At 39.9% G+C, this 24,367-nt stretch overlaps 1 protein-coding gene across 2 annotated transcripts in view; it reads right to left on the minus strand.

The window, feature by feature from the left end:
- KIF11 (kinesin family member 11) overlaps nt 1–24,367 on the minus strand; it is a 75,584-nt gene that overhangs the window by 27,370 nt on the left and 23,847 nt on the right. The window contains exons 1-9 of one of the 2 annotated variants that reach the window (XM_027529306.1): nt 18,580–18,919; nt 11,943–12,075; nt 11,630–11,727; nt 11,464–11,542; nt 10,199–10,384; nt 9,947–10,071; nt 7,322–7,412; nt 6,515–6,757; nt 5,122–5,217 (exon numbers count right to left, since the gene is read on the minus strand). In XM_027529306.1, the coding sequence (XP_027385107.1) occupies nt 5,122–5,217; nt 6,515–6,757; nt 7,322–7,412; nt 9,947–10,071; nt 10,199–10,384; nt 11,464–11,542; nt 11,630–11,727; nt 11,943–12,075; nt 18,580–18,656 (1,128 nt within the window). In that variant the 5' untranslated portion in view covers nt 18,657–18,919. Of the gene's footprint in view, nt 1–5,121; nt 5,218–6,514; nt 6,758–7,321; nt 7,413–9,946; nt 10,072–10,198; nt 10,385–11,463; nt 11,543–11,629; nt 11,728–11,942; nt 12,076–18,579; nt 18,920–24,367 lie in introns of those variants that run through there. The other variant, XM_027529307.1, reaches the window with a different exon arrangement.

Consider the following 24,367-nt stretch of genomic DNA (forward strand, 5'->3'; position numbering starts at 1 on the left):
AAACCTTATTTGGATCCTAAAACAAAATATTAAAAGTCTACACTGAAACAACGGGAATTTTAAACAATGATTAAATATTTTATCATAATAAATTACTGTTAAATATTTTTAGATTTAATAATAGCAACAGGGTTCAAAAATTAAAGTGTCTAAAATAAAATGAATGCTTATAAAATAGTATGGCCTTTAAAAAATCAGATCAGATCGGATCAGTCACTCAGTCGTGTCCGACTCTTTGCGACCCCATGAATCACAGCACGCCAGGCCTCCCTGTCCATCACCAATTCCCGGAGTTCACCAGACTCACGTCCATCGAGTCATTGATGCCATCCAGCCATCTCATCCTCTGTCGTCCCCTTCTCCTCTTGCCCCTAATCCCTCCCAACATCTTTTCCAATGGGTCTTTTCCAATGGGTCAACTCTTCACATGAGGTAGCCAAAGTACTGGAGTTTCAGCCTTAGCATCATTCCTTCCAACGAAATCCCAGGGCTGATCTCCTTTAGAATGGACTGGTTGGATATCCTTGCAGTCCAAGGGACTCTCGAGAGTCTTCTCCAATACCACAGTTCAAAAGCATCAATTCTTCGGTGCTCAGCCTTCTTCACAGTCCAACTCTCACATCCATACACGACCACTGGAAAAACCATAGCCTTGACTAGACGAACCTTTGTTGGCAAAGGTCTTCTTTTTAATATACTACATAGGTTGTTCATAACTTTCCTTCCAAGGAGTAAGCGTCTTTTAATTTCATGGTGCAGTCACCATCTGCAGTGATTTTGGAGCCCAGAAAAATAAAGTCTGACACTGTTTCCACCGTTTCCCCATCTATTTCCCATGAAGTGATGGGACTGGATGCCATGATCTTCGTTTTCTGAATGTTGAGCCTTAAGCCAACTTTTTCACTCTCCACTTTCACCTTTATCAAGAGGCTTTGTAGTTCCTCTTCACTTTCTGCCATAAGGGTGGTGTCATCTGCATATCTGAGGTTATTGATATTTCTCCCAGAAATCTTGATTCCAGCTTGTGTTTCTTCCAGTCCAGTATTTCTCATGATGTACTCTGCATATAGGTTAAATAAACAGGGTGACAAAATACAGCCTTGACGTACTCCTTTTCCTATTTGGAACCAGTCTGTTGTTCCATGTCCAGTTCTAACTGTTGCTTCCTGACCTGCATACAAATTTCTCAAGAGGCAGGTCAGGTGATCTGGTATTCCCATCTCTTGAAGAATTTTCCACAGTTTATTGTGATCCACACAGTCAAAGGCTTTGGTATAGTCAATAAAGCAGAAATAGATGTTTTTCTGGAATTCTCTTGCTTTTTCCATGATCCAGCGGATGTTGGCAATTTGATCTCTGGTTCCTCTGCCTTTTCTAAAACCAGCTTGAACATCAGGAAGTTCACGGTTCACATATTGCTGAAGCCTGGCTTGGAGAATTTTGAGCACTCCTTTACTAGCGTGTGAGACGAGTGCAATTGTGCGGTAATTTGAGCATTCTTTGGCATTGCCTTTCTTTGGGATTGGAATGAAAACTGACCTTTTCCAGTCCTGTGGCCACTGTTGAGTTTTCCAAATTTGCTGGCATACTGAGTGCAGCACTTTCACAGCATCATCTTTCAGGATTTGGAATAGCTCAATTGGAATGCCATCACCTCCACTAGCTTTGTTCGTAGTGATGCTTTCTAAGGCCCACTTGACTTCACATTCCAGGATGTCTGGCTCTAGGTCAGTGATTATACCATCGTGATTATCTGGGTCGTGAAGATCTTTTTCGTACAGTTCTTCTGTGTATTCTTGCCATCTCTTCTTAATATCTTCTGCTTCTGTTATGTCCATACCATTTCTGTCCTTTATCGAGCCCATCTGTGCATGAAATGTTCCTTTGGTATCTCTGATTTTCTTGAAGAGATCTCTAGTCTTTCCCATTCTGTTGTTTTCTTCTATTTCTTTGCATTGATCGCTGAAGAAGGCTTTCTTATCTCTTCTTGCTGTTCTTTGGAACTCTGCATTCAGATGTTTATATCTTTCCTTTTCTCCTTTGCTTTTCGCTTCTCTTCTTTTCACAGCTATTTGTAAGGCCTCCCCAGACAGCCATTTAGCTTTTTTGCATTTCTTTTCCATGGGGATGGTCTTGATCCCTGTCTGTCATGAACCTCATGCAATAGCTCATCAGGCACTCTATCAGATCTATCTAGATCTAGGCCCTTAAACCATACTCACAGAAAACTAGTCAATCTAATCACACTAGGACCACAGCCTTGTCTAACTCAATGAAACTAAGCCATGCCTGTGGGGCGACCCAAGATGGGCAGGTCATGGTGGAGAGATCTGACAGAATGTGGTCCACTGGAGAAGGGAATGGCAAACCACTTCAGTATTCTTGCCTTGAGAACCCCATGAACAGTATGAAAAGGCAAAATGATAGGATACTGAAAGAGAAACTCCCCAGGTCAGTAGGTACCCAATATGCTACTGGAGATCAGTGGAGAAATAACTCCAGAAAGAATGAAGGGATAGAGCCAAAGCAAAAACAATACCCAGCTGTGGATGTGACTGGTGATAGAAGCAAGGTCCGATGCTGTAAAGAGCAATATTGCATAGGAACCTGGAATGTCAGGTCCATGAATCAAGGCAAATTGGAAGTGGTCAAACAGGAGATGCCAAGAGTGAATGTCAACATTCTAGGAATCAGCAAACTGAAATGGACTGGAATGGGTGAAATAAACTCAGATGACCATTATATGTACTACTGCGGGCAGGAATCCCTCAGATGAAATGGAGTGGCCATCATAGTCAACAAGAGTCCAAAATGCAGTACTTGGATGCAATCTCAAAAACGACAGAATAATCTCTGTTCGTCTCCAAGGCAAACCATTCAATATCACAGTAATCCAAGTCTATGCCCCAACCAGTAACACTGAAGAAGCTGAAGTTGAACGGTTCTATGAAGACTTACAAGACCTTTTAGAACTAACACCCAAAAAAGATGTCCTTTTCATTATAGGGGACTGGAATGCAAAAGTAGGAAGTCAAGAAACACCTGGAGTAACAGGCAAATTTGGCCTTGGAATACGGAATGAAGCAGGGCAAAGACTAATAGAGTTTTGCCAAGAAAATGCATTGGTCATAACAAACACCCTCTTCAAATAACACAAGAGAAGACTCTATACATGGACATCACCAGATGGTCAACACCGAAATCAGATTGATTATATTCTTTGCAGCCAAAGATGGAGAAGTTCTATACAGTCAGCAAAAACAAGACCAGGAGCTGACTGTGGCTCAGACCATGAACTCCTTATTGCCAAATTCAGACTTAAATCGACGAAAGTAGGGAAAACCACTAGACCATTCAGGTATGACCTAAATCAAATCCCTTTAAAAAATAATGAATATAAAAATCACTGTAGTGTTTCTCAGATCCTGACAATTTTGACACCGTTTATCAAGAAAGGTTTGCTCATATAAGCTTCCTTTTAAACAGTCTGATTCCAAGAGTTATTATAAAGCTACAGTAATTAAAGCTGTGTTATTAGTGAGGGACAGACATAAATCAATGCAACAGAATAGAAAGCCCAGCTATTTTGGAAAACAACTTGGCAGTTCCTTAAAAAAAAAAAAAAAAGAAAACTTATATTCAATTACCATACAACACAACAATTATACTCTTGGGCAATTATCTCAGAAAAATGAAAATTTACATGTACACAAATTACTATTAACAAATATGATCAAAGCAGTTTTATTTTCAACCGTGAAAAACTGAAATCAGCCCCTATGTCTCTCACAGGTGAATCTGACAACAAACTATGTGTGGTGTATACATGTGCCGTGCTGTGCTGTGCTTAGTCGCTCAGTTGTGTCTGACTCTTTGCTACCCCATGGACTGTAGCCCACCAGGCTCCTCTGTCCTTGGGGATTCTCCAGGCAAGAATACTGGAGTAGGTTGCCATGCCCTCCTCCAGGGGATCTTCCCAACCCAGGTATCGAACCCAGGTCTCCCACATTTCAGGTGAATTCTTTAGTCTGAGCCACCAGGGAAGCCCAAGAATACTGGAGTAGGTAGCCTATTCCTTCTCCAGGGGACCTTCCTGACCCATGAATTGAACTGGGGTCTTCTGCACTGCAGGCGGGTGGTATATACATACCAAGGAATATTCCTCAGCATTAAAAAGTAAAGATCTATTGATATGCACCACTCAGGTTAACCTCCAGAGAATTATGAGTGATAAAAGCAATCCCCAAAGTTTACATACTGCATGATTCCATTCAATAACACTCTTAAAATGACAAAGGTTTAGAAAGAGAACAGATCATTGGATAACAAAGATCAGGGTGTGAGGTCAGAGTGGGAAGGAAGTGATTATAAAAGGGCAATGAGGAATCCTTGCTGAGATGGGACTGTTCAGGACCTTGACTGTGGTAGTGGCTCCATGAACCTACACATAACAAAACTGTATAGAACTAACTAAACACACACACATGATTACCAGGAAAATTGAGGAATAAGACCAATGAATTGCTATTAATGGTGTCCCTACAGTGATTTTACTGTATAGTTTGATAAAATGTATAAAGGATCTCTCTGTATTCTGTATTACTTCTTTCAACTGCATGTGAATCTATAGTTGTCTCAATAGAAACAAAAAAAAAACCCACTACCAATAAAAGGAAAAGACAAGCCAGATTGGGAGGAAATATTTACAAATTATTTCATAAAGGATAGTATGTATAAAATATGAACAATCCTTTACAACTTCATAAAAAGACAACCCAATTAAAAACTGGCAATTTAAATAGATATTTCACAAACGAAGATATACATATGGATAATAAGCATGTGAAAAGATGCTGACTATCACTATTAAGGAAATGCTAATTAAAACTGCACTGAAGTACCATTATACACTTAAATTTTACTGACTGGATAGAGCTTGTAAGGTCATCTATTAGTATTAGAAAAAGCATTTTAACACACAGGGCATTTAATTCAACCCATTAAATGAAAAGCCTTATCAAAGGCAATTTAATAAATTTTTAAAAACAATTATCTATTTCAGTTCCTCATTTTCACATTTGTCAAACAAATTTATATTACTCCATTAAAATTCACAATTACCTTTATCAGAGCTTTCTTGGTGAGTTTCTGGTTAACCTCAGGCTTATTGAGTATGTTCTTTGCTCTATGAGCATATTCCAGTGTACTCAGAGTTTCCTGTGATGAAAAGAAAAGGCCAATTACTGAAGATATGAGAATAAAGTAGTTCTGTTACCTAAAATGTACGATACAATAACATAATAATTTTTGGTTATATCTAATATAAACATTTACCCAGTAATACTACTATACCCAACCTTTAAAAACAAGGAATGTTCTTGAAGCAACTATACTCCAATTAAGTAAATAAATAAGACAGAGGACTGTTTAAAACATCCTTATTTTTTACTCCTCAAGGTTCAGGGTCTTTAACTTTACTATAATTTAATCTAATAATTTTTTGCTTTAGTCTTAAGCTCTATTAAAAAAAAAAACCTCAATGAATTTCATCAACTGATGAATAAACAAAATGTCCTATATCCATATTATTCACCCACAAAAAGGAATGAGTTCTGATGCTGCAACATGAACATTGAAAACATTATGCTAAGTGAAAGAAGCCAGTCACAAAAGAACACTTATTGTGTGATTCCATTTATATAAAATATTCAGAATACGCAAAGGCATAGATGAAAGAAAGTAGATTAATAGTGACCTAGGGCTAGAAATGGAAACTGATGGGGAGTGACTGCTAATAGGTTACAGAGTTTCCTTCTAGGATAAAAATGTTTAGATTTTGGTGACAGTTGCATAGCTCAATGAATATAGTACAATCACCTAATTATATACTTTCAATGGATGAATTTTATAGTATACAAATCATTTCTCAACAAAAATAGTTTTTAAAATGAAAGAGGAATTAAGAGACTTTATAAAAGTTTTTCTAATTCCATTTAAAGAGGATAATCCAGTAAAATTAAAGTAGATTTTACCATCTTTGTTGTTTCTTTTGGTTTTCCTACCTGTACCCCCACATCCAGCCCCATTTTTAGTGATCTCTAAGCAGCCTCTAAAGCACTAGTATTCGCTTAACCCACTTCTAAGGCCTCAATTAAACCATCCACTGTTAATGACCACAGCAATTATCTTTGAAGACGGGAAAAATACAACTAAGTAACTAGCTTTTTAAGATTGAAAACTGCCAGGAAGGAGAAAGACAATTTTTCAGTGGTGTTCTCCTCTATGTGTCCACCACATACAATGTCTAGATTATTTTTACTGTAGTATAGAATGAATGAAGCTAATTAGTGAACTCTTAAAAATATTACACATGATAGTTAGGGAATTCTCTGGCAGTCTAGTGTTTAGGACTCCAAATTTTCACTGCTGAGGGCCCAGGTTCAACCCCTTGTTGAAAACGAAGATCCCACAAACCACGCAGCACAGCCAAAAAAAGTGATAGTTAAGACCTTACCTCCAGATTGAGAGATGCAGGAGAAACTGTTGCAATGATAGATGTTCTTGTACGTCCCCCAAGAGAGTCCTGGAGGATTCTAGTCAGTTTAGATTCTCGATAAGGAACATGAGGTGTTCTTTCTACAAGAGCAGTAATAACCCTTCCCAGAGTCAACAGGGACTGATTGATATTTCCAGCTTCCCGAGCTCTCTTGTCAACTGCTCCAGAACGGCCAATGTTCTCACTGCCTGCAAGATCAACCTTGAATTTTAAAAATAAAAATAAGTCCTCAGTCTATGGATTTGGAATAGAAGACTTTCATTCTCATATTGTACATAAAGATATTAAATAGCCAGTAAAATAATTTTCTATAAGTAACAACCCACTACAAAACCAAAAACCCAGTGACTACAAAAGTACTGTCTCTAAATACACAATTTTCAAACTGCTCTATGAGGTGATAAAGAAGAAACAGTGGAATAGAACTACCATTTGACCTAGCAATCCCACTTCTGGGTATGTATGCAAAGAAAATGAAAATCATTCTCTCAAAGAAATGTCTGCACTCCCACGTTCACTGCACTGTTAATGATAACAAGGTATGGAAATAGCCTAGGTACCCACTGACGAATGAATAAAGATGTGACATGATGTGCATGCACACGCACACACACACACACTCGAATATTATTCAGCATGAGAAAGGATATCTTGCTACATTGTACATTTTAAATACATAATTTTATTTGTCAGTTATACCTCAATAAAACTACAAAAAAAAAAAAACCTGATAGAATGAACAGTGGTATTACAGTTGATGCTTACCAAGTTCAACTTTCCAATTTTAACAAGCTCCTCTCCATCAACTGTAGTTTCTTTCATATGTATTGTAACAGAGAAAACTGAGTGGGATCGACTAGAAAACAAGACCAAGTTGCCCAATCATTATAATGCAAAACATTATTTCTTTCTGTAACATAATGAAAACAGCAAAGAAAGATCTAAATCCACCAGGGTAGAGAAAGATAGTATCAGACAGGATATCAGTAAGATTTTGGAAGACAGTAGATAGATAGAATGATGCTAGGTTTTGGCTTTCTTCCTCCTGCTGCCTGCATAGAGGAAACCAATAATAAGCTACCTGAAAACAGCTTAAATGACTTAGAATCCTCAGGCACCTCTGAAAGCTGGATGTGGAATAATGTTTGAACAGCTGCCTGGTATGTCAGAAGAGATGGCTTGCAACTGATCTAAGAACCACTTGAAATATCATTACCTTAAACTCAAACAGCATCAGGCAAGCCACCAGATCACTCCCCCTCAGTGTCAACTGTCCTAAAAGTACATTGCTCTGCCTTAAGAAGGTCACCAGAGACAGGTAGGTCCTTCCTCTGAACAGCACAAACAGTAAATAGCAGTGTTCACTGAAACACCACAAGCAATCACTGCTAGACTACAAGGTTTTCCAAAGTCCTTCTTAAGCTGTATACTGACACTCAACTTTTATCTTAGTGATATAAAAAACAATACAGACAACCAAAGACAGCATTCCTTTCTGTATCAATATCTGATGAAGAACATTATGTTTGTTAATGTCATTGATGGTTGGAATATGGTAATTTCTAATTTTCTCATTTGTACTTTTCATGTGACTTGGAAAATTTTATAAGTATCATTTTTACAAAATTATTTAAGTTATTTTAAATAACAGAAAAAGGGAGGGACAGAGGGAAAAATATAAACTATAGATTTGAATTATAAAATTAATCTCATGTTTTCCTACCATTATTTGCCCAGGAGATCAGTCCTGGGTGTTCATTGGAGGGACTGATGCTGAAGCTGAAATTCCAATACTTTGGCCACCTCATGTGAAGAGTTGACTCATTGGAAAAGACCCTGATGCTGGGAGGGATTGGGGGCAGGAGGAGAAGGGGACGACAGAGGATGAGATGGCTGGATGGCATCACCAACTCAGTGGACATGAGTTTGAGTAAGCTCTGGGAGTTGGTGATGGACAGGGAGGCCTGGAGTGCTGCGATTCATGGGGTCGCAAAGAGTTGGACACGACTGAGCAACTGAACTGAACTGAACTGAATTTAAGATAATAGGACTAATGCTATTAAGCATAAAAGTCAATTCTGATTTTGGAAAACTGAATCATGTTTCTTTTCTTTATCACATACATTGATAAGAAGATATCTTTCCTGCAGTCTTCAGTGAAAATTAGGAAATTTTAAATTATTCAAATTTACAGAATAATGGGAATTTTATATTTCAGAGAAAAGTATTTAGAGAAAGAAAATTTCTTAAATTCCTTCTTCCAAAGTCTAAATCAAATGAAGTTATAAAGCAAACATTTAATTCAAGTGGAAACTTCATTCTATGATTTGTTTATAATTCCATTTTTAATGGAAAGCTATTACAGGAAATTTAATTTAAATTATAAAATAACCCATAATTCCATGATACTGATTACTTTCATGTTATGCTATTTTTCTTCTTTCTTTAAATACACACATATTTATATAGAGCTACAATTATAATTGTTATAGCATATTGTAGAAATGTCCGACTATAAGAGAGCAACTATAAGAGAGCAAGACCTCAAAGTCATTTTGCAGTTCAGGGAAAATGATATTCAAGTAAGTTTAACTACCTAAGGTAACATATTTAGTTAACTGCACAAATACCTAACTCCTAATCTACAACTCTTTCAATTACATTCTGATATTTCCTTCAAAGATGAGGGAAAAAAAAAAAAAATCACCTCTGATTTGGTAAAGTGCATTTGTAGAGTCTGGGATTCATCTCATAAGGGATACTATCAAATATGCCTCTTTCTCCCCTTGAAAACCTGTATTAGTGATCATGTGTATTCTATTAGTGATTATGTGTCTTCCTACATTAAAGTGAAGCCATTTGAGAAGAAAGAAGTCATGTTGTACAACCTAAATATATAAAATTTTGTCATTTATACCTTGATTAAGCTGGGGGGAAAAAAAACAGGCCATTTGGTTTTCTTCTAATCTTTACTCAAAAAAGGGATTTTCAAACTGTATTCTAAGTATCCTTAGGGGCTCCAGAAAAGTACTCAGGGCAAATCTCCTGAAGGCTGAAGAAGTAAGCCCCTGAGTATCCCACTGCCAAATCAACTACCCCAGCCACATTTTAATCAGGGCTCCCATGTATAATTTCATTTGGGAAAAGAAATCTTCTACTTAAAAAAACAATAATTCTGCTCAAGTTTAACTTGTCTTTGTCCTCCTTTCAACATTCTCCCAACACTGGTGCTCTCCTTATAAACCTCAAGCCAATCGCTAAGGCAAGCAATCCAGCACACGATCTAGCTGTGTGGCTCACATACTTGACACGCCCCAATGTGATTTCCCAAGTCTGGATATTCTTCTTGAAAACAAAATGGAGCAGCGGGGGAAACAAGGGCTTTCTTACCTAGAGTAGGCGTTCATCAGAGTTGCTGCGGTTGTCCTTTTTGCTGCCCCCTTCTCCAAAATTTGATAGACTTCATCCTTGTTGTGTACTGTGATTTCCTCTAAACCTTTGATTATCACTCCCCTCTGACCAAATATCAGAAGAGCACCCATTAAATTGGTTAAAAAGAAAAAAAACATATATATATATATATTTCTCAAAATATCACACATTAACATTTGGAGACATTTCATTGTCAAAGACTCAAGTTACCTTGTTACGGGGATCATCAAACATCTGCAGTCTCTCAGAAACATCAGAAGATGGATTAAGGAGATCAAAGAGCTCTTCATTATAGATTTCCAACAGCGACACTTTCACTGAAAATTCAGTACCGTTATCAGTAAGTTTCTCAAAAATTTGATGAAGAGTACGTGGAATTATACCAGCTAAAGGATCCTGAAATTATAATATTAATAAAGACTTAAAGAATACCATTTACTGCAATAGTTAAAACACACATATAACAAGGGCCTCTTTTATAGTATATTTAAACATAAATATGTCAAAACAGGTTTTAAAAAAAAATCAAAAAACTAACCTAATGTTAGAGAAGCCAAATCATTTACAAGCCATTTACAACAATCTGTTCAATAGCAATTATTCTTCCTTACACCTTCCACAAATCTGTCATTCCAGTCAGCTATTTCATGCCTGAGCATTATACAGAAACCAACTGAATCAAGTTCCTTATAAAGCCAAGTTCAATCATCCTCTCCAATTTTTCTCATGAGAACATAGAACCATTCTTTTAATCAGAAAAGTGGCTCATCTAACAGTATTCCCTAATTCCGACATAAAACAAAGTTGTTTCTCAAATGTCTAATTATCCTTAAAAAAACTTATGACTCTAAATTTTGAAACTGTGCTTTAAGCCTAGTCCATATTTTCTATGATTACAATTCCATAACACTATTACCCATGCATAAAGTAAGTTAATGCCCCAACCACTAGAAGAAAGGATCTACCTAAATGTTGGTAATTTGGAAAATATTAGTCATTAAACTCATTTAGGTTTAAACACATTTCTTTGTGAAATGTACTATGTGCTTTCTATAATCTTCAGCAATACAGTGATCTTAATTTTATACTCAAAGTCATCATTAATAAAGTACCATACTGCTCCCATGGTTGTGCTAACTTTACAAGACTCACTCCCTCACTGCAAAGCCTTCCTCTTCAAGTCCTACTCACATTCCACTTTCCCACAATAGTCTGCTCCAACTCTCTGTCCCAAAGAGACACTTCTCTCATCATCTAACTGTACCATATGTATTGCTCCTCTCTCCCAGTAAGACTTTATGTTTCTTAAACAGAAGCCATTACATATACTTTAACATCATTATACTAGTAGTTTATCCTAAATTCATGTTTGACATGGTATTCTGATCTATTTCAGACAGAGGCATCCAACCAAGTTTTATTCTGCTGCACTTGAGCCACTTTAGAGACAAAAGTCTGATATAAACAATAAATACCTCCTCCCAAGTATACTCTTCATTAGGGGACCTTTCACCTTCCATTGTAAAGGTTTTTCCAGTGCCGGTTTGGCCATATCTGTCAAAATTAACAGAAGTGTTAAACAAAAAAAAATGATTACATGCATCTAAAACTTTTCATCAATTTGAAAAGTGTTTAACTCACGCAAAAATAGTGCAATTATAGCCCATAATAACTTCATCCAGAATTGGACAAACAACACTTCGGTAAACATCAATTTGTTTAGTATTTGCTCCAAAAACCTAGCCAAAAAACAAAAGGCATTTCTTAAAAAAAAAAAACTTCAAAATTACCTTAATTTAATATATTAACTTATCCAGCCCACTAGAAACCATTTGACAACTCAAAGGATCAACTGCAATTTCTAACTACACCAGAACCTACAGAAAATATACATACTAGGATAATTTTACATTAGTGGATAATAAGAAGTAGCAGCACTTTAGGAAGTAAGTACCATATCAAAAGTGTATGTTTTCCTTGAGCTTTTGTCCGCCAGTCCTCCAGTTCGAACACTAACTTCTTTCCGCACATGATCACATTCTACTACCGAATGGGCATTAGCTTTCCGCTCTGCCAAATTAAATGGTCTGTAAAATGAAACATACAAGGTTATTCAAGAACTCTTTTTTTTAAAACTTTTTATTTTGTATTGGGGTATATATAACCAATTAAAACTGTTGTTATAGTTTCAGGTCAACAGCTAAGGGACTCAGCCATACATAGGCTGCTAAGTCGCTTCAGTCGTGTCCGACTCTATGTGACCCTATAGACGGCAGCCCACCAGGCTCCTCCATCCATGGGATTTTCCAGGCAAGAGTACTGGAGTGGGGTGCCATCGCCTTCTCCACAGCCATACATATAAATGTATCCATTCTCCCCCAAACTCCTCTCCTATCCAGGCTGCCACTTAACAGTAAGCAGAGTTCTATGTTCTTGTGCTTATCCATTTTAAATATAGCAGTGAGTCCATGTCAATCCCCAACTCCCGAACTATCCCTTCTCCCCAGCAACCCTAAGTTTGTTCTCTAAGTCTGTGAGTCTGTTTTGTAAGTTAAGTTCACTTAAGAATTAAGAACTCTTAGTTATCAGGTTACTGATGACATTTTTGTTAATATCTCAGACAAGAACAATGGGAAGTTTTAACCACACTGTTGGTGACAGAGATTAAATGGGGCCTAAACGACACTGCTAAAGCAGACAGCAGAATTTTAAGGGTTTCAATTGCCAGAAATAAAATTAGTTTAAAAAGTTTTGAAAGATATATACAATTCTGACAGTTTCTTGGAGTAGATGCTAAGAGAATTAATTTGTAAAAAAGGTGAAACTTATTTTTCAGAATTCTATTTCCAATGTTCCTAGAATCCGGCCAAGTTAGGTTATGATGTATTAGAAAGAACATGCCAAATTTGCATCCAAAATATTAACCTGCCAAGGGATAAGTGGCACAAAATTAAAAATATATTAAAATAATGACTAATACACAGAGCGCTTACTACGTGCCAGGTACTCACTGTTCCAAGTATTTCACATGTGTTAATTCAATCTGTCCTCAAAACACTGAGGTCTAGTGGGGAACATAAAACAAGTGATTATAAGAGAGATGATGTTTAGTAAGGGGAAGTAAAAGGTGCTGTAGGAACTTACAGCAGAAACTTAATGGGGCCTTGATTAGGACAGAGCAGGATAGAGGAGGTGTGATGGGAAAGACTCCATGTGAAGTAAAATAAGATAAATGCCTCCTTAGGCATTTCAGTAGAATGAGGACTCTTCATCCAGTCTGCCTGGGCAATGGAGCCCTTTGTGCCTGTCTCCTCATTTGAAAATTAAAAGGTTGGTAATAGTACCAACCTCAAAATGTAGGGAAACAAGTCCTATGTAATTTACTGTTTCCCCAGCATCTACTACTCTGCTTAGCAGACACTCAAATATTAATAATATCTGTTATACTACACTGCTTAATAAATGTCATCCCTAGGGGAACGAAAAGGAAAGCTAAAAAGAACCACAGTCCACAGAGTAGCATCCGTAAGATACTGAGCACAAATCTGAGCCAAAGGGAGAGGTACTCTTGCCCTGAGTTCACTTTTCCCATTCATTATCACATACTGTGACAGGAAATGCCAAATAGGAAGTTATCTTTCCCCTCATCACTAGACTAACCAAACTGCTGTTTATGTTAAGGATACCTCAATGTCCCTGTCATGCCCCACCCCCATGTATGAAAACCACATTTGTGATCCTGAGAAATCTAACTCAGTAACTTCCAAGTAATATCTTGTCATGTTATCATTTGTTAAATGTACTGAAACCTAACAATGCACAAAAGTCACAGTATCCATAACTGCTCTCCTGTGGTTAAAGCTTTTCCAATTGGTCTAATCTCTCGTCAGGATGTGTGATTAAGTTACCAAATGAATACCATTCAAGTTATTTGGGCAAAGTAGTAGAAATTCCCACAAATCACACATTCCTAAAAGTTATCAAAGCTCCCACAAAGGAGCTTTAGGGACTGTTTATAGCTGCAATAAAGTACTGTCAACCAACTATTTTCCTATCCAGACTTCTTTAATTAGAAATTGCAAGGTTGCTGCTGATGGCACTAGCAAAACCATCAATTGTACTTGGCCTTCGCTGGTGGTCCAGACAGTAAAGAATCTGCCTGCAATGCAGGAGACCCGGGTTCAATTTCTGGGTGGGGAAGATAACCTGAAGAAGGGAATGGCTACTCACTCGAGTATTCTTGCCTGGAGATTTCCATGAACAGAGGAGCCTGGCGGGCTACAGTCTATGCAGTCGCAGAGAGTCATACACAACTAAGCGACTAACACTAATGCTTTCACTACAGTCATTTTAAAATTCAAACAACCAAAATGGTAAGACAGACTGAAGATTAAAAAAAAAGTCCTGTCCACTAAATTCATTCATTCACTCCATAAATATTCATATAGCTACTGTACAAGTAAAGAACATCATAAAGATTGTATTCATTATAATCAAAAAATGAAGTCATCTCTCAAAATTTTGCTGATTTCTTAGGTTATCACAAAGATTGCATTCATTGTAATCAAAAACTGAAGTCATCTCTCTTAAAAATTTGCTGATCTCTTGGTGGTTTAGTTGCTAAGTCGTGTCCAACTCTTGTGACCCCATAGACTATAGCCTGCCAGGCTGCTCTGTCCATGAGATTCTCCAGGCAAGAATACTGGAATGGGTTGCCATTTCCTTCTCCAGAGGATCTTCCGGACCCAGGGATCAAACCCAGGTCTCTTGCATTGTAGGCAGATTCTTTACCAACTGAGCTACTAGGGAACCCCTTAGGCTGATCTCTTAGGTTATTACAAACTGTTGCCATTAAAAGTTTAAAACTGGGAAAAAAAAAAAATCAGACAAGATTATGTGACAGAAACCACATGTAATCTGAAAAGCCTAAAATATTTACTATGTGGGCCCTTTGAGAAAAGATTTAATAACCTTCAAGGGCATAAGTTGTTTATTTAGTAAAGTTTAAGGACACACGCAAAGAAATAGAGTAAAACAACAGAATGGGAAAGACTAGAGATCTCTTCAAGAGAATTAGAGATCCCAAGGGAACATTTCATGCAAACATGGGCTCGATAAAGGACAGAAATGGTATGGATCTAACAGAAGGAGAAGAGATTAAGAAGAGGTGGCAAGAATACACAGAAAAACTGTACAAAAAAGATCTTCACGACCCAGATAATCCCGATGGTGTGATCACTCACCTAGAGCCAGATATCCTGGAATGTGAAGTCAAGTGGGCCTTAGGAAGCATCATTATGAACAAAGCTAGTGGAGGTGATGAAATTCCAGTTGAGCTATTTCAAATCCTGAAAGATGATGCTGTGAAAGTGCTGCACTCAATATGCCAGCAAGTTTGGAAAACTCAGCAGTGGCCACAGGACTGGAAAAGGTCAGTTTTCATTCCAATCCCAAAGAAAGGCAATGCCAAAGAATGCTCAAACTACCGACTGCACAATTGCACTCATCTCACACGCTAGTAAAGTAATGCTCAAAATTCTCCAAGCCAGGCTTCAGCAATACGTGAACCGTGAACTTCCAGATGTTCAAGCTGGTTTTAGAAAAGGCAGAGGAACCAGAGATCAAATTGCCAACATCCGCTGGATCATGGAAAAAGCAAGAGAGTTCCAGAAAAACATCTATTTCTGCTTGATTGACTATGCCAAAGCCTTTGACTGTGTGGATCACAATAAACTGTGGAAAATTCTAAAAGAGATGAGCATACCAGACCACCTGACCTGCCTCTTGAGAAACCTGTATGCAGGTCAGGAAGCGACAGTTAGAACTGGACATGCAACAACAGACTGGTTCCAAATAGGAAAAGGAGTACGTCAAGGCTGTATATTGTCACCCTGCTTATTTAACTTATATGCAGAGTACATCATGAGAAACGCTGGGCTGGAAGAAGCACAAGCTGGAATGAAGATTGCTGGGAGAAATATCAATAACGTCAGATATACAGATGACACCACCCTTATGGCAGAAAGTGAAGAGGAACTAAAAAGCCTCTTGATGAAGGTGAAAGAGGAGAGTGAAAAAGTTGGCTTAAAGCTCAACATTCAGAAAACGAGGATCATGGCATCTGGTCCCACCACTTCATGGGAAATAGATGGGGAAACAGTGGAAACAGTGTCAGACTTTATTTTTGGGGGCTCCAAAATCACTGTAGATGGTGACTGCAGCCATGAAATTAAAAGACGCTTACTCCTTGGAAGGAAAGTTATGAACAACCTAGATAGCATATTCAAAAGCAGAGACATTACTTTGCCAACAAAGGTCCGTCTAGTCAAGGCTATGGTTTTTCCAGTAGTCATGTATGGATGTGAGAGTTGGACTGTGAAGACAGCTGAGCACCAAAAAATTGATGCTTTTGAACTGTGGTGTTGGAGAAGACTCTTGAGATTCCCTTGGATTGCAAGGAGATCCAACCAGTCCATTCTGAAAGAGATCAGCCCTGGGATTTCTTTGGAAGGAATGATGCTAAAGCTGAAACTCCAGTCCTTTGGCCACCTCATGCGAAAAGTTGACTCATTGGAAAAGACTCTGATGCTGGGAGGGATTGGGGGCAGGAGGAAAAGGGGACGACAGAGGATGAGATGGCTGGATGGCATCACTGACTCGATGGAGGTGAGTCTCAGTGAACTCCGGGAGTTGGTGATAGACAGGGAGGCCTGGCGTGCTGCAATTCATGGGGTCGCAAAGAGTCAGACAGGACTGAGCGACTGAACTGAACTGAACTGAAGGACACGTTGGGCTTCCTAGGTGGAGCAGTGGTAAAAGACGGCAGAGACACAGGTTCAATCTCTGGGTCAGGAAGATCCCCTGGAGAAGGAAATGGCAACCTACTCCAGTATTCTAGCCTTGGAAATCCCATGAAAAGCAGAGCCTGGTAGGCTACAGACAATGGAGTCACAAAGATTTCGACACAATTGAGCACACACACACCACCACCACACCAAGAACAGAAATCTTTGCAGTAGGAGGGCTATTTGAAAAAGAAAAGGCTAATTTGAAGAGAAAAACATCTCTTTATACTGAAGTTATTGTAAACATTGGACACTAAGCACTTTTCATTAACAATAAAATAAATCTCTTTTAAGTTAAGGCTTTAAATGTATGGAGGTAATAAACATGAAATTCAGGATAATGTTCCACTCTTAAGGTAGAAGAAAGGGATGTGGAGGGATACAGTGGGATTCTAGCTGTAATGATTCTTCTGTTTCTAAACAAAGATGCTTGTTATATTCGTTATATTTTTTTATAGGTCTGACCTATTTTTTAACTCACAATAAAAATGATATTAAAGAAAATAAAGCCACATAGAAAAGGTAATACTGCCTGACTTAATTAAATGATCAAAATCATATAAAAATTTGTATTGGAATATGGGCTGGTTTTTTTAATCTTCAAGACAAGTAACTATTAACAGAGGCCCGAGAATGCAATTGGTAATTGGCTAGACTTTGGGTTACCACCAAGTGTCTTGTCAGGCACCTACTTTAGAGTTAGCTATTACCTTTGATACATACAACTCAAGCTACCAAAGCTGTGTGGGCAATAACCTAAGAAAGTCTGTTAATACACTTTTAAAATAACCTTTTAATTTTAGAATACGTTTGGATTTACAAAATAGTTTCTGAGAGTTGGTAGAGTTTTTAATATCACAGCAACAAAAATAGACACACAAAATACACATATACCAGCAAACTGTGTAGGGTGTCTAAAAAGCCAAATCAATCCAATATTTGGTTAAGCAATAGATTGTACAAGTATGTTCTTCCTCTCCTGAAGTGATGAAGTGAAGTCGCTCAGTCATGTCCGACTCTTTGCGACCCCATGGACTGTAGCCTACCAGGCTCCTCCGTCCATGGGATTCTCCAGGCAAGAATACTGGAGTGCGTTGCCATTTCCTTCTGGGAAATGATGCATAAACTAATCAGGAGAGAGCTGAACACCTTCACCCACCCACTGGAAAATGTAGCACAACTTTAGTTGTCTCCTTGATTTTTTAAAACATAAACTCATTCTACAACTTCAATTTTAAAAACAAAGATGTTTATTTTTTTACTAAGGATTAAGAAAATATTACTTCTAGAACAAAGTGAAGAGGTAAATGATTACTTTTTTAGAGATGATGGACAGGATGATAATAACAACATAAGTGCTAAAACATTTGTTTAGTAGGTGTGCAGTCGTTTCCAAACTGATCAACTGCAAGGAGTGGCATACAGAATGACACCTAAATCTTTGTCGACAGTATTTTTAAAAAAAAAACACATTTCACTAAAGAACAGCGACGAACTTCTCCTCAATAGCAGTTTAAACTATAAACTCAGATACAAATATCCTTTCTTCTGGAAAAAACAAAACAAAATACTAATTTACTCCTCACAGTAACCTGGTGTCATTTTCTCGAACAGAACGCAGGAAACTAAGAAACAGGAAGGTCTGGTTCCTTCAGAAAATAGCCAACAAAATCCCTCTTCTCGGCCCGCGCAGGAAGGAGCCCGGCAGCAAAGCCCAGGGCTCGAAACCCTGCAAGCTCGCCCTACCTGCATCGCACCACCACCTGGATGTTCTTCCCCTTTTCATCTTTCTTCTTCGCAGATGAATTCGGCTGAGACGCCATGACTGTCCCCTAAGAAGGCCGGGTCACGGACTCGCCGTGGGGCGTGGAGCGGCTCGGCGGCCGGCGCGGACCTAGGTGCCCTCCTCCCCTGCCGGGTGCTGGCGTGCCCGCGGAAACTGCTACCCACCAGTCACGGCCACCGTGACTGGCCGCGCCGTCTGCCCCGCACCAGTCCGAGCCTTGGAATCACAAACCTAGTCTCCGCCCGAAGCCCAGGAAACCGAGCAACGACTCGGCGCCTCAATTTGAAAAAGGAGCCGACCGGCCGGGCCAATGGCAGCGCTGGGGCGCAAAGCACCATGGGACGCGGTGTCGTCACCAGACCCCCGCCCCTGGGGCGTGGCCCGCGGGAAAGTAAATAGCTGGTCCGAAGGTGCCACCCTGGAACGTGTAGTCTTGTGGGAGACTCCCCGTGAGTAGTGTCACACGTCGACGTGGTCTTGCTCAAATTACAAAACGTCTCTAGGCCAGAGTTTCCTCATCTGCAGAATGGGACTGATAGCAACTGTCTCACTGGTGAGGGTAAATAGTTCAGACTAGAAAGACCCTGTAAGCGCTGGGGAAACCTAGCGGTTATTGTAAATGAAATTAGAGAATTGTAAGACTGTGCTGTGGAAGCACAGAAAGGAGAGGTCCAAAGCAAGCCCCTTTCTCGGAGGAAGCGTCCAGAATCGTCTTGAAGAATAATTAGGAAATGTTAAGACTAAAAAGGGCTTCCCTGGTAGCTCAGATGGTAAAGCGTCTGCCTACAATGCAGGAGACCCGGGTTCGAAAAGACACTGAATGTTACTTTAGGACTATGAATTTATTCTTTGATTGATGAGAACTCGTCCTCGCCAAATGATTCCAAGCAAGAAAGCAAGGTCAGATTTGCGTTTTCCAACCACTGTCCTGCAGTAGCTGTTGCAGGCTCAATCTACGTGGCGCAGCATCCCGCAGGCATCTCAAGGAGGTTGCGCAAACGCCCACGGCCGTCAGCCTACAACTCCCGGCAGGCAACGCTACCCGGCTCCTCAGCCGCTCAGTGACCGCAGGCTTCCGTAAGAGTATTTGGAGCGTTTTGGCAGTGTTTACGGTTACTCGACCAGATTAGATGTGGGTCGCAGACCCAGGAAATAAGAATCATGGGCCTGTGCTATACTCGGCTCTGGGAACTTCGGTTTGGGACCGTCCTTAGCCCACAGGAACCTAGATATCTTTGTAGTTTCCGAAGTGATGATGTGATGATGGCCAGATGGGGTGGAAATTTCGCAGGCCTCCTAAAGTGTTCCTCTGCTTATTAACCTACCTTCTTCCCCCAAGGAATCAACACATCTACAGCTTAGCCTTTCCTGGTGGCTCAGACGGTAAAGCGTCTGTCGACAATGTGAGAGACCTGGGTTCCATCCCTGGGTTAGGAAGATTACCTGGAGAAGGAAATGGCAACCCACTCCAGTACTCTTGCCTTGAAAATCCCATGGACGGAGGAGCTTGGGTGCAGGCTACTATCCATGGGGTCGCAAAGAGTCGGGAACGACTTAGCGACTTCACTTTCACTTTCACTTTCACAGCTTAGATGAATGGTCATCTTATCCTACATAGCCAGTTGTCTACTGATATCTCCTCTTAGATGGCTCACCAGCACCTAAATGAACCTATCCAAAATGAAACTCTTCACCCTAACCCCCCTTACCTCCACCCTGATCTTTCTGGTTTAGACACGTGGTTCTAACCAGACCTTTGATTCCTTTGTTCTCCTTGACCAATGCAGACCTGTTGGTTTTATCACTTCTGCCTACCACTCTAGTCCAAGTGTCTTTTATCTCCACCCTGAATAACTGTCCTTAATAACCTCCTTAACAGGTTTCTCTACTTCTGTTCTTTTCCATTCCTATCTCTTTTGCTTAGCAGAGGGAAGGCACTTTTTAAGAACAGAACAGATCATGCTCTTCGTGTACTTTTAAACCTTATATTAGCTTTTCATTGTACTTGGGATAGAATCCAAACTTCTTACCATGCCCTGTATAGCCCTTGTCAAGAAGGGGGGAATTTTTAGGACAGGTAAACTATTTTGAGTTCTTACTGGTGGACTAATGATGAAATTGACACAATACAGGTTACTGCTGCTAAGTCACTTAGTCGTGTCCAACTCTGTGCGACCCCATAGATGGCAGCCCACCAGGCTCCCCCGTCCCTGGGATTCTCCAGGCAAGAACACTGGAGTGGGTTGCCATTTCCTTCTCCATTGCATGAAAGTGAAAGTGAAAGTGAATTCGCTCAGTCCTATCTGACTCTTAATGACCCCATGGACTGCAGCCTACCAGGCTCCTCCGTCCATGGGATTTTCCAGGCAAGAGTACTGGAGTGGGGTGCCATAACAGGAGAAAAAAAAACAACCTAAATTTTAATTGAAACAGAGGGAGGTCTCATAGAAATGGGACCTAGGAAGTGGCAAAGCAGGCAGTTTATAATTTTAGACAAAGAAGCAATAAATTTGTGAAAAATTGACAAGACAGAGAAACTCAGTTTTGGGTGCTCAATTAGTGAAGAATCTAAACAGTTTAGGTTTGGGGTAGCAAATTAAAGTAACAAGATTTGTTTAACTAGGCTTCTTGCCTGAATTCCCTGTCTCTGGCCAGAGGGTGTCCTTTTACCTCCAGATGCAGGGAGTGCACCTTTCCTGTGAGAGATTATTTCCTGCTCCTAGGGATACAGAGAGTCAAAGAGTCCCTCTAGCATTGGCCATTTCTTGAGTAACGTTAATTCCAAATTATCAAAATAACATTAAGGGACTGGCTCCTGAGAAATCTGTATGCAGGTCAAGAAGCAACAGTTAGAACCGGACATGTAACAGACTGGTTCCAAACTGGGAAAGGAGTACGTCAAGGCTGTATATTGTCACCCTGCTTATTTAACTTATATGCAGAGTACATCATAAGAAATGCCAGGTTGGATGAAGCACAAGCTAGAATCAAGATCGCCAGGAGAAATATCAATAACCTCAGATACACAAATGAGACCACCCTTAGGCAGAAAGCAAGAACTAAAGAGCCTCTTAATGAAAGTGAAAGAGGAGAGTGTAAGAGTTGGCTTAAAACTCAGCATTCGAAAAACTAAAATCATGGCATCGGTCCCATCACTTCATGGCAAATAGATGGGGAAACAATAGAAACAGCGACAGACTTTATTTTTGTTTGGGGGGGGGGGCTCCAAAATCACTGCAGATGGTAACTGCAGCCATGAAATCAAAAGACGCTTGCTACTTGGAAGAAAAGCTATGACCGACCTAGACAGCATATTAAAAAGCAGAGACATTACTTTGCCAACAAAGGTCCATCTAGTCAAAGCTATGGTTTTTCCAGTAGTCATATATGGATGTGAGAGTTGGACTATAAAGAAAGCTGAGCACCAAAGAATTGATGCTTTTGAACTGTGGTGTTGGAGAAGACTCTTGAGAATCCCTTGGACTACAAGGAGATCAAACCAGTCAATTGTAAAGGAAATCAGTCCTGAATATTCGTTGGAAGGACTCATGCTGAAGCAAAACTCCAATACTTTGGCCATCTGATGCAAAGAAATGACTCATTAGAAAAGGCCCTGATCCTGGGAAAGATTGAAGGCAGGAGGAGAAGGGAACAACAGAGGATGAGATGATTGGATGGCATCAGTCACTCAATGGACATGAGTTTGAGTAAGTTCTGGGAGATGGTGAAGAACAGGGAAGCCTGATGTGCTGTAGTCCTTGGGGTCACAAAAGAGTCGGACAGGACTGAGCGACTGGACTAAACTGAACTTGGTGGTACAGTGATTAAGAATCTGTCTGCCAGTGAGGGGACACAAGTTCAATCCCTGGTCAAGGAAGATCCCGCATGCCTCAAAGCAGATAAGTCTGTAGACCACAACTACTGAAGCCCATGTGCCTAGAGCCTATGTTACACAAGAGAAACTATCTCAATGAGAAGCCCACACTCTAGAGAGTAGCCCTCACTCCAGGAAACTAGAGAAAGCCTTCACCCTGCACACACCCGTGTGTGCACGCGTGCCTGCTAAGTTGCTTCAGTCATGTCTGACTCTTTGCAATCCCAAGGACTATAGCCTGCCAGCTTCCTCTGTCCATGGGATTCTCCAGGCAAGAATACTGGAGTGGGTTGCCCTGCCCTCCTCCAGGGGATCTTTCCAACCCAGAGATGGAACCCAAGTCTCTTATGCCACCTCTTTTGACAGGCAGGTTCTTTACCACTAGCACCACCTGGGAAGCCCAACAAAGACTCAGTGCAACCCCCAAAATTAATTAATTGATTGATTAAAAATATGGCACCAAGATACATTTTGGGGCAGCCTACCATGGGCCCCCACACCCTCATGATCTGACCTTGGCCTGCACAAACAGCTCCAGCCACTACCATGTTCCAGAGTTTCTAAGTTCTTTCCTGCAGCCATACCTTTGTATGTGTATATCTATACATCCAGACCTGTACCATCTCCCTACAGCCGTCTAGTTTGGCTCCTTGGATTCCTTATCCATTCTTATCTTTCAAATCTCAGGTCAACTTTCTCTTTAAAAAGGCCTTTCTTGACTAAATATATATCTAAATATATATCTATATTTAAATATATATCTTTCCTATCTAAATATATAAACATTTCTCCTATAATTTTCTCTCTCAAGATCCTCTTTATTTCCTTCATAACTCTTACTACAATCTATAATTACATTACAGTATATTGTCTATCTACTTTTCTAGAATGTAAGTTCTGTGATTGTTTTGTTCAATATTGTTTTCCCAGTATCTTGAATGGAGTCTTACACAAAGTGGTCACTAAATAAATGAGTGTGTGCATGCAACTTCAGTCATGTCCGACTCCATGTGACCCTATGGACTGTAGCCCACCAGGCTCCTCTGTCCAATGGGTACCTGAAGGAAATTGCCTAATTTCTCCCAACCTTGGTTGCCTTATCTGCAAGATGGAGATAATAATGATTACCATTACTATAAGAATTAAAATAATAACATATATAAACTACGTGGCACATGATAGGCCAAAACTGTTCATTTCTTTTCCTTTTCTTTCTCATTCAGTCAGTTCAGTTCAGTCACTCAGTCATGTCTAACTCTTTGCGATCCCATGAATCGCAGCACACCAGGCCTCCCTGTCCATCACCAACTCCCAGAGTTTACCCAAACTCATGTCCATCAAGTCGGTGATGCCATCCAGCCATCTCATCTTCTGTTGTCCCTTTCTCCTCTTGCCCCCAATCCCTCCCAGCATCAGGGTCTTTTCCAGTGAGTCAGCTCTTCGCATGAGGTGGCCAAAGAACTGGAGTTTCAGCTTCAGCATCATTCCCTCCAAAGAAATCCCAGGACTGATCTCCTTTAGGATGGACTGGTTGGATCTCCTTGCAGTCCAAGGGACTCTCAAGTGTCTTCTCCAACACCACAGTTCAAAAGGTAGACATCTAAACAATATTTAGGGAATTCTTGGTGGTCCAATGGTTGGGACTGGGCATTTTTACCGCTGAGGCCTGGTTAGATACCTGGTCCCAGAACTAAGTTCTCACAAGCTGCCCTGCATGGCCAAAAACAAAAACAGTGTTTATACTAGCAGTCATTTGAGTTGATTCAAGAAATTAAAGAGTCTCCATTTGGTAATAGTTATAGCTGACATTTATCTAGGGTTCTCATGCGTCAGACTATGAAATACTTTGTATGCACCATCTTATTTAATCTTCA

Source organism: Bos indicus x Bos taurus, chromosome 26 (assembly GCF_003369695.1).
Source record: "Bos indicus x Bos taurus breed Angus x Brahman F1 hybrid chromosome 26, Bos_hybrid_MaternalHap_v2.0, whole genome shotgun sequence".
In the NCBI taxonomy this organism is placed as follows: Eukaryota; Metazoa; Chordata; class Mammalia; order Artiodactyla; family Bovidae; genus Bos; species Bos indicus x Bos taurus.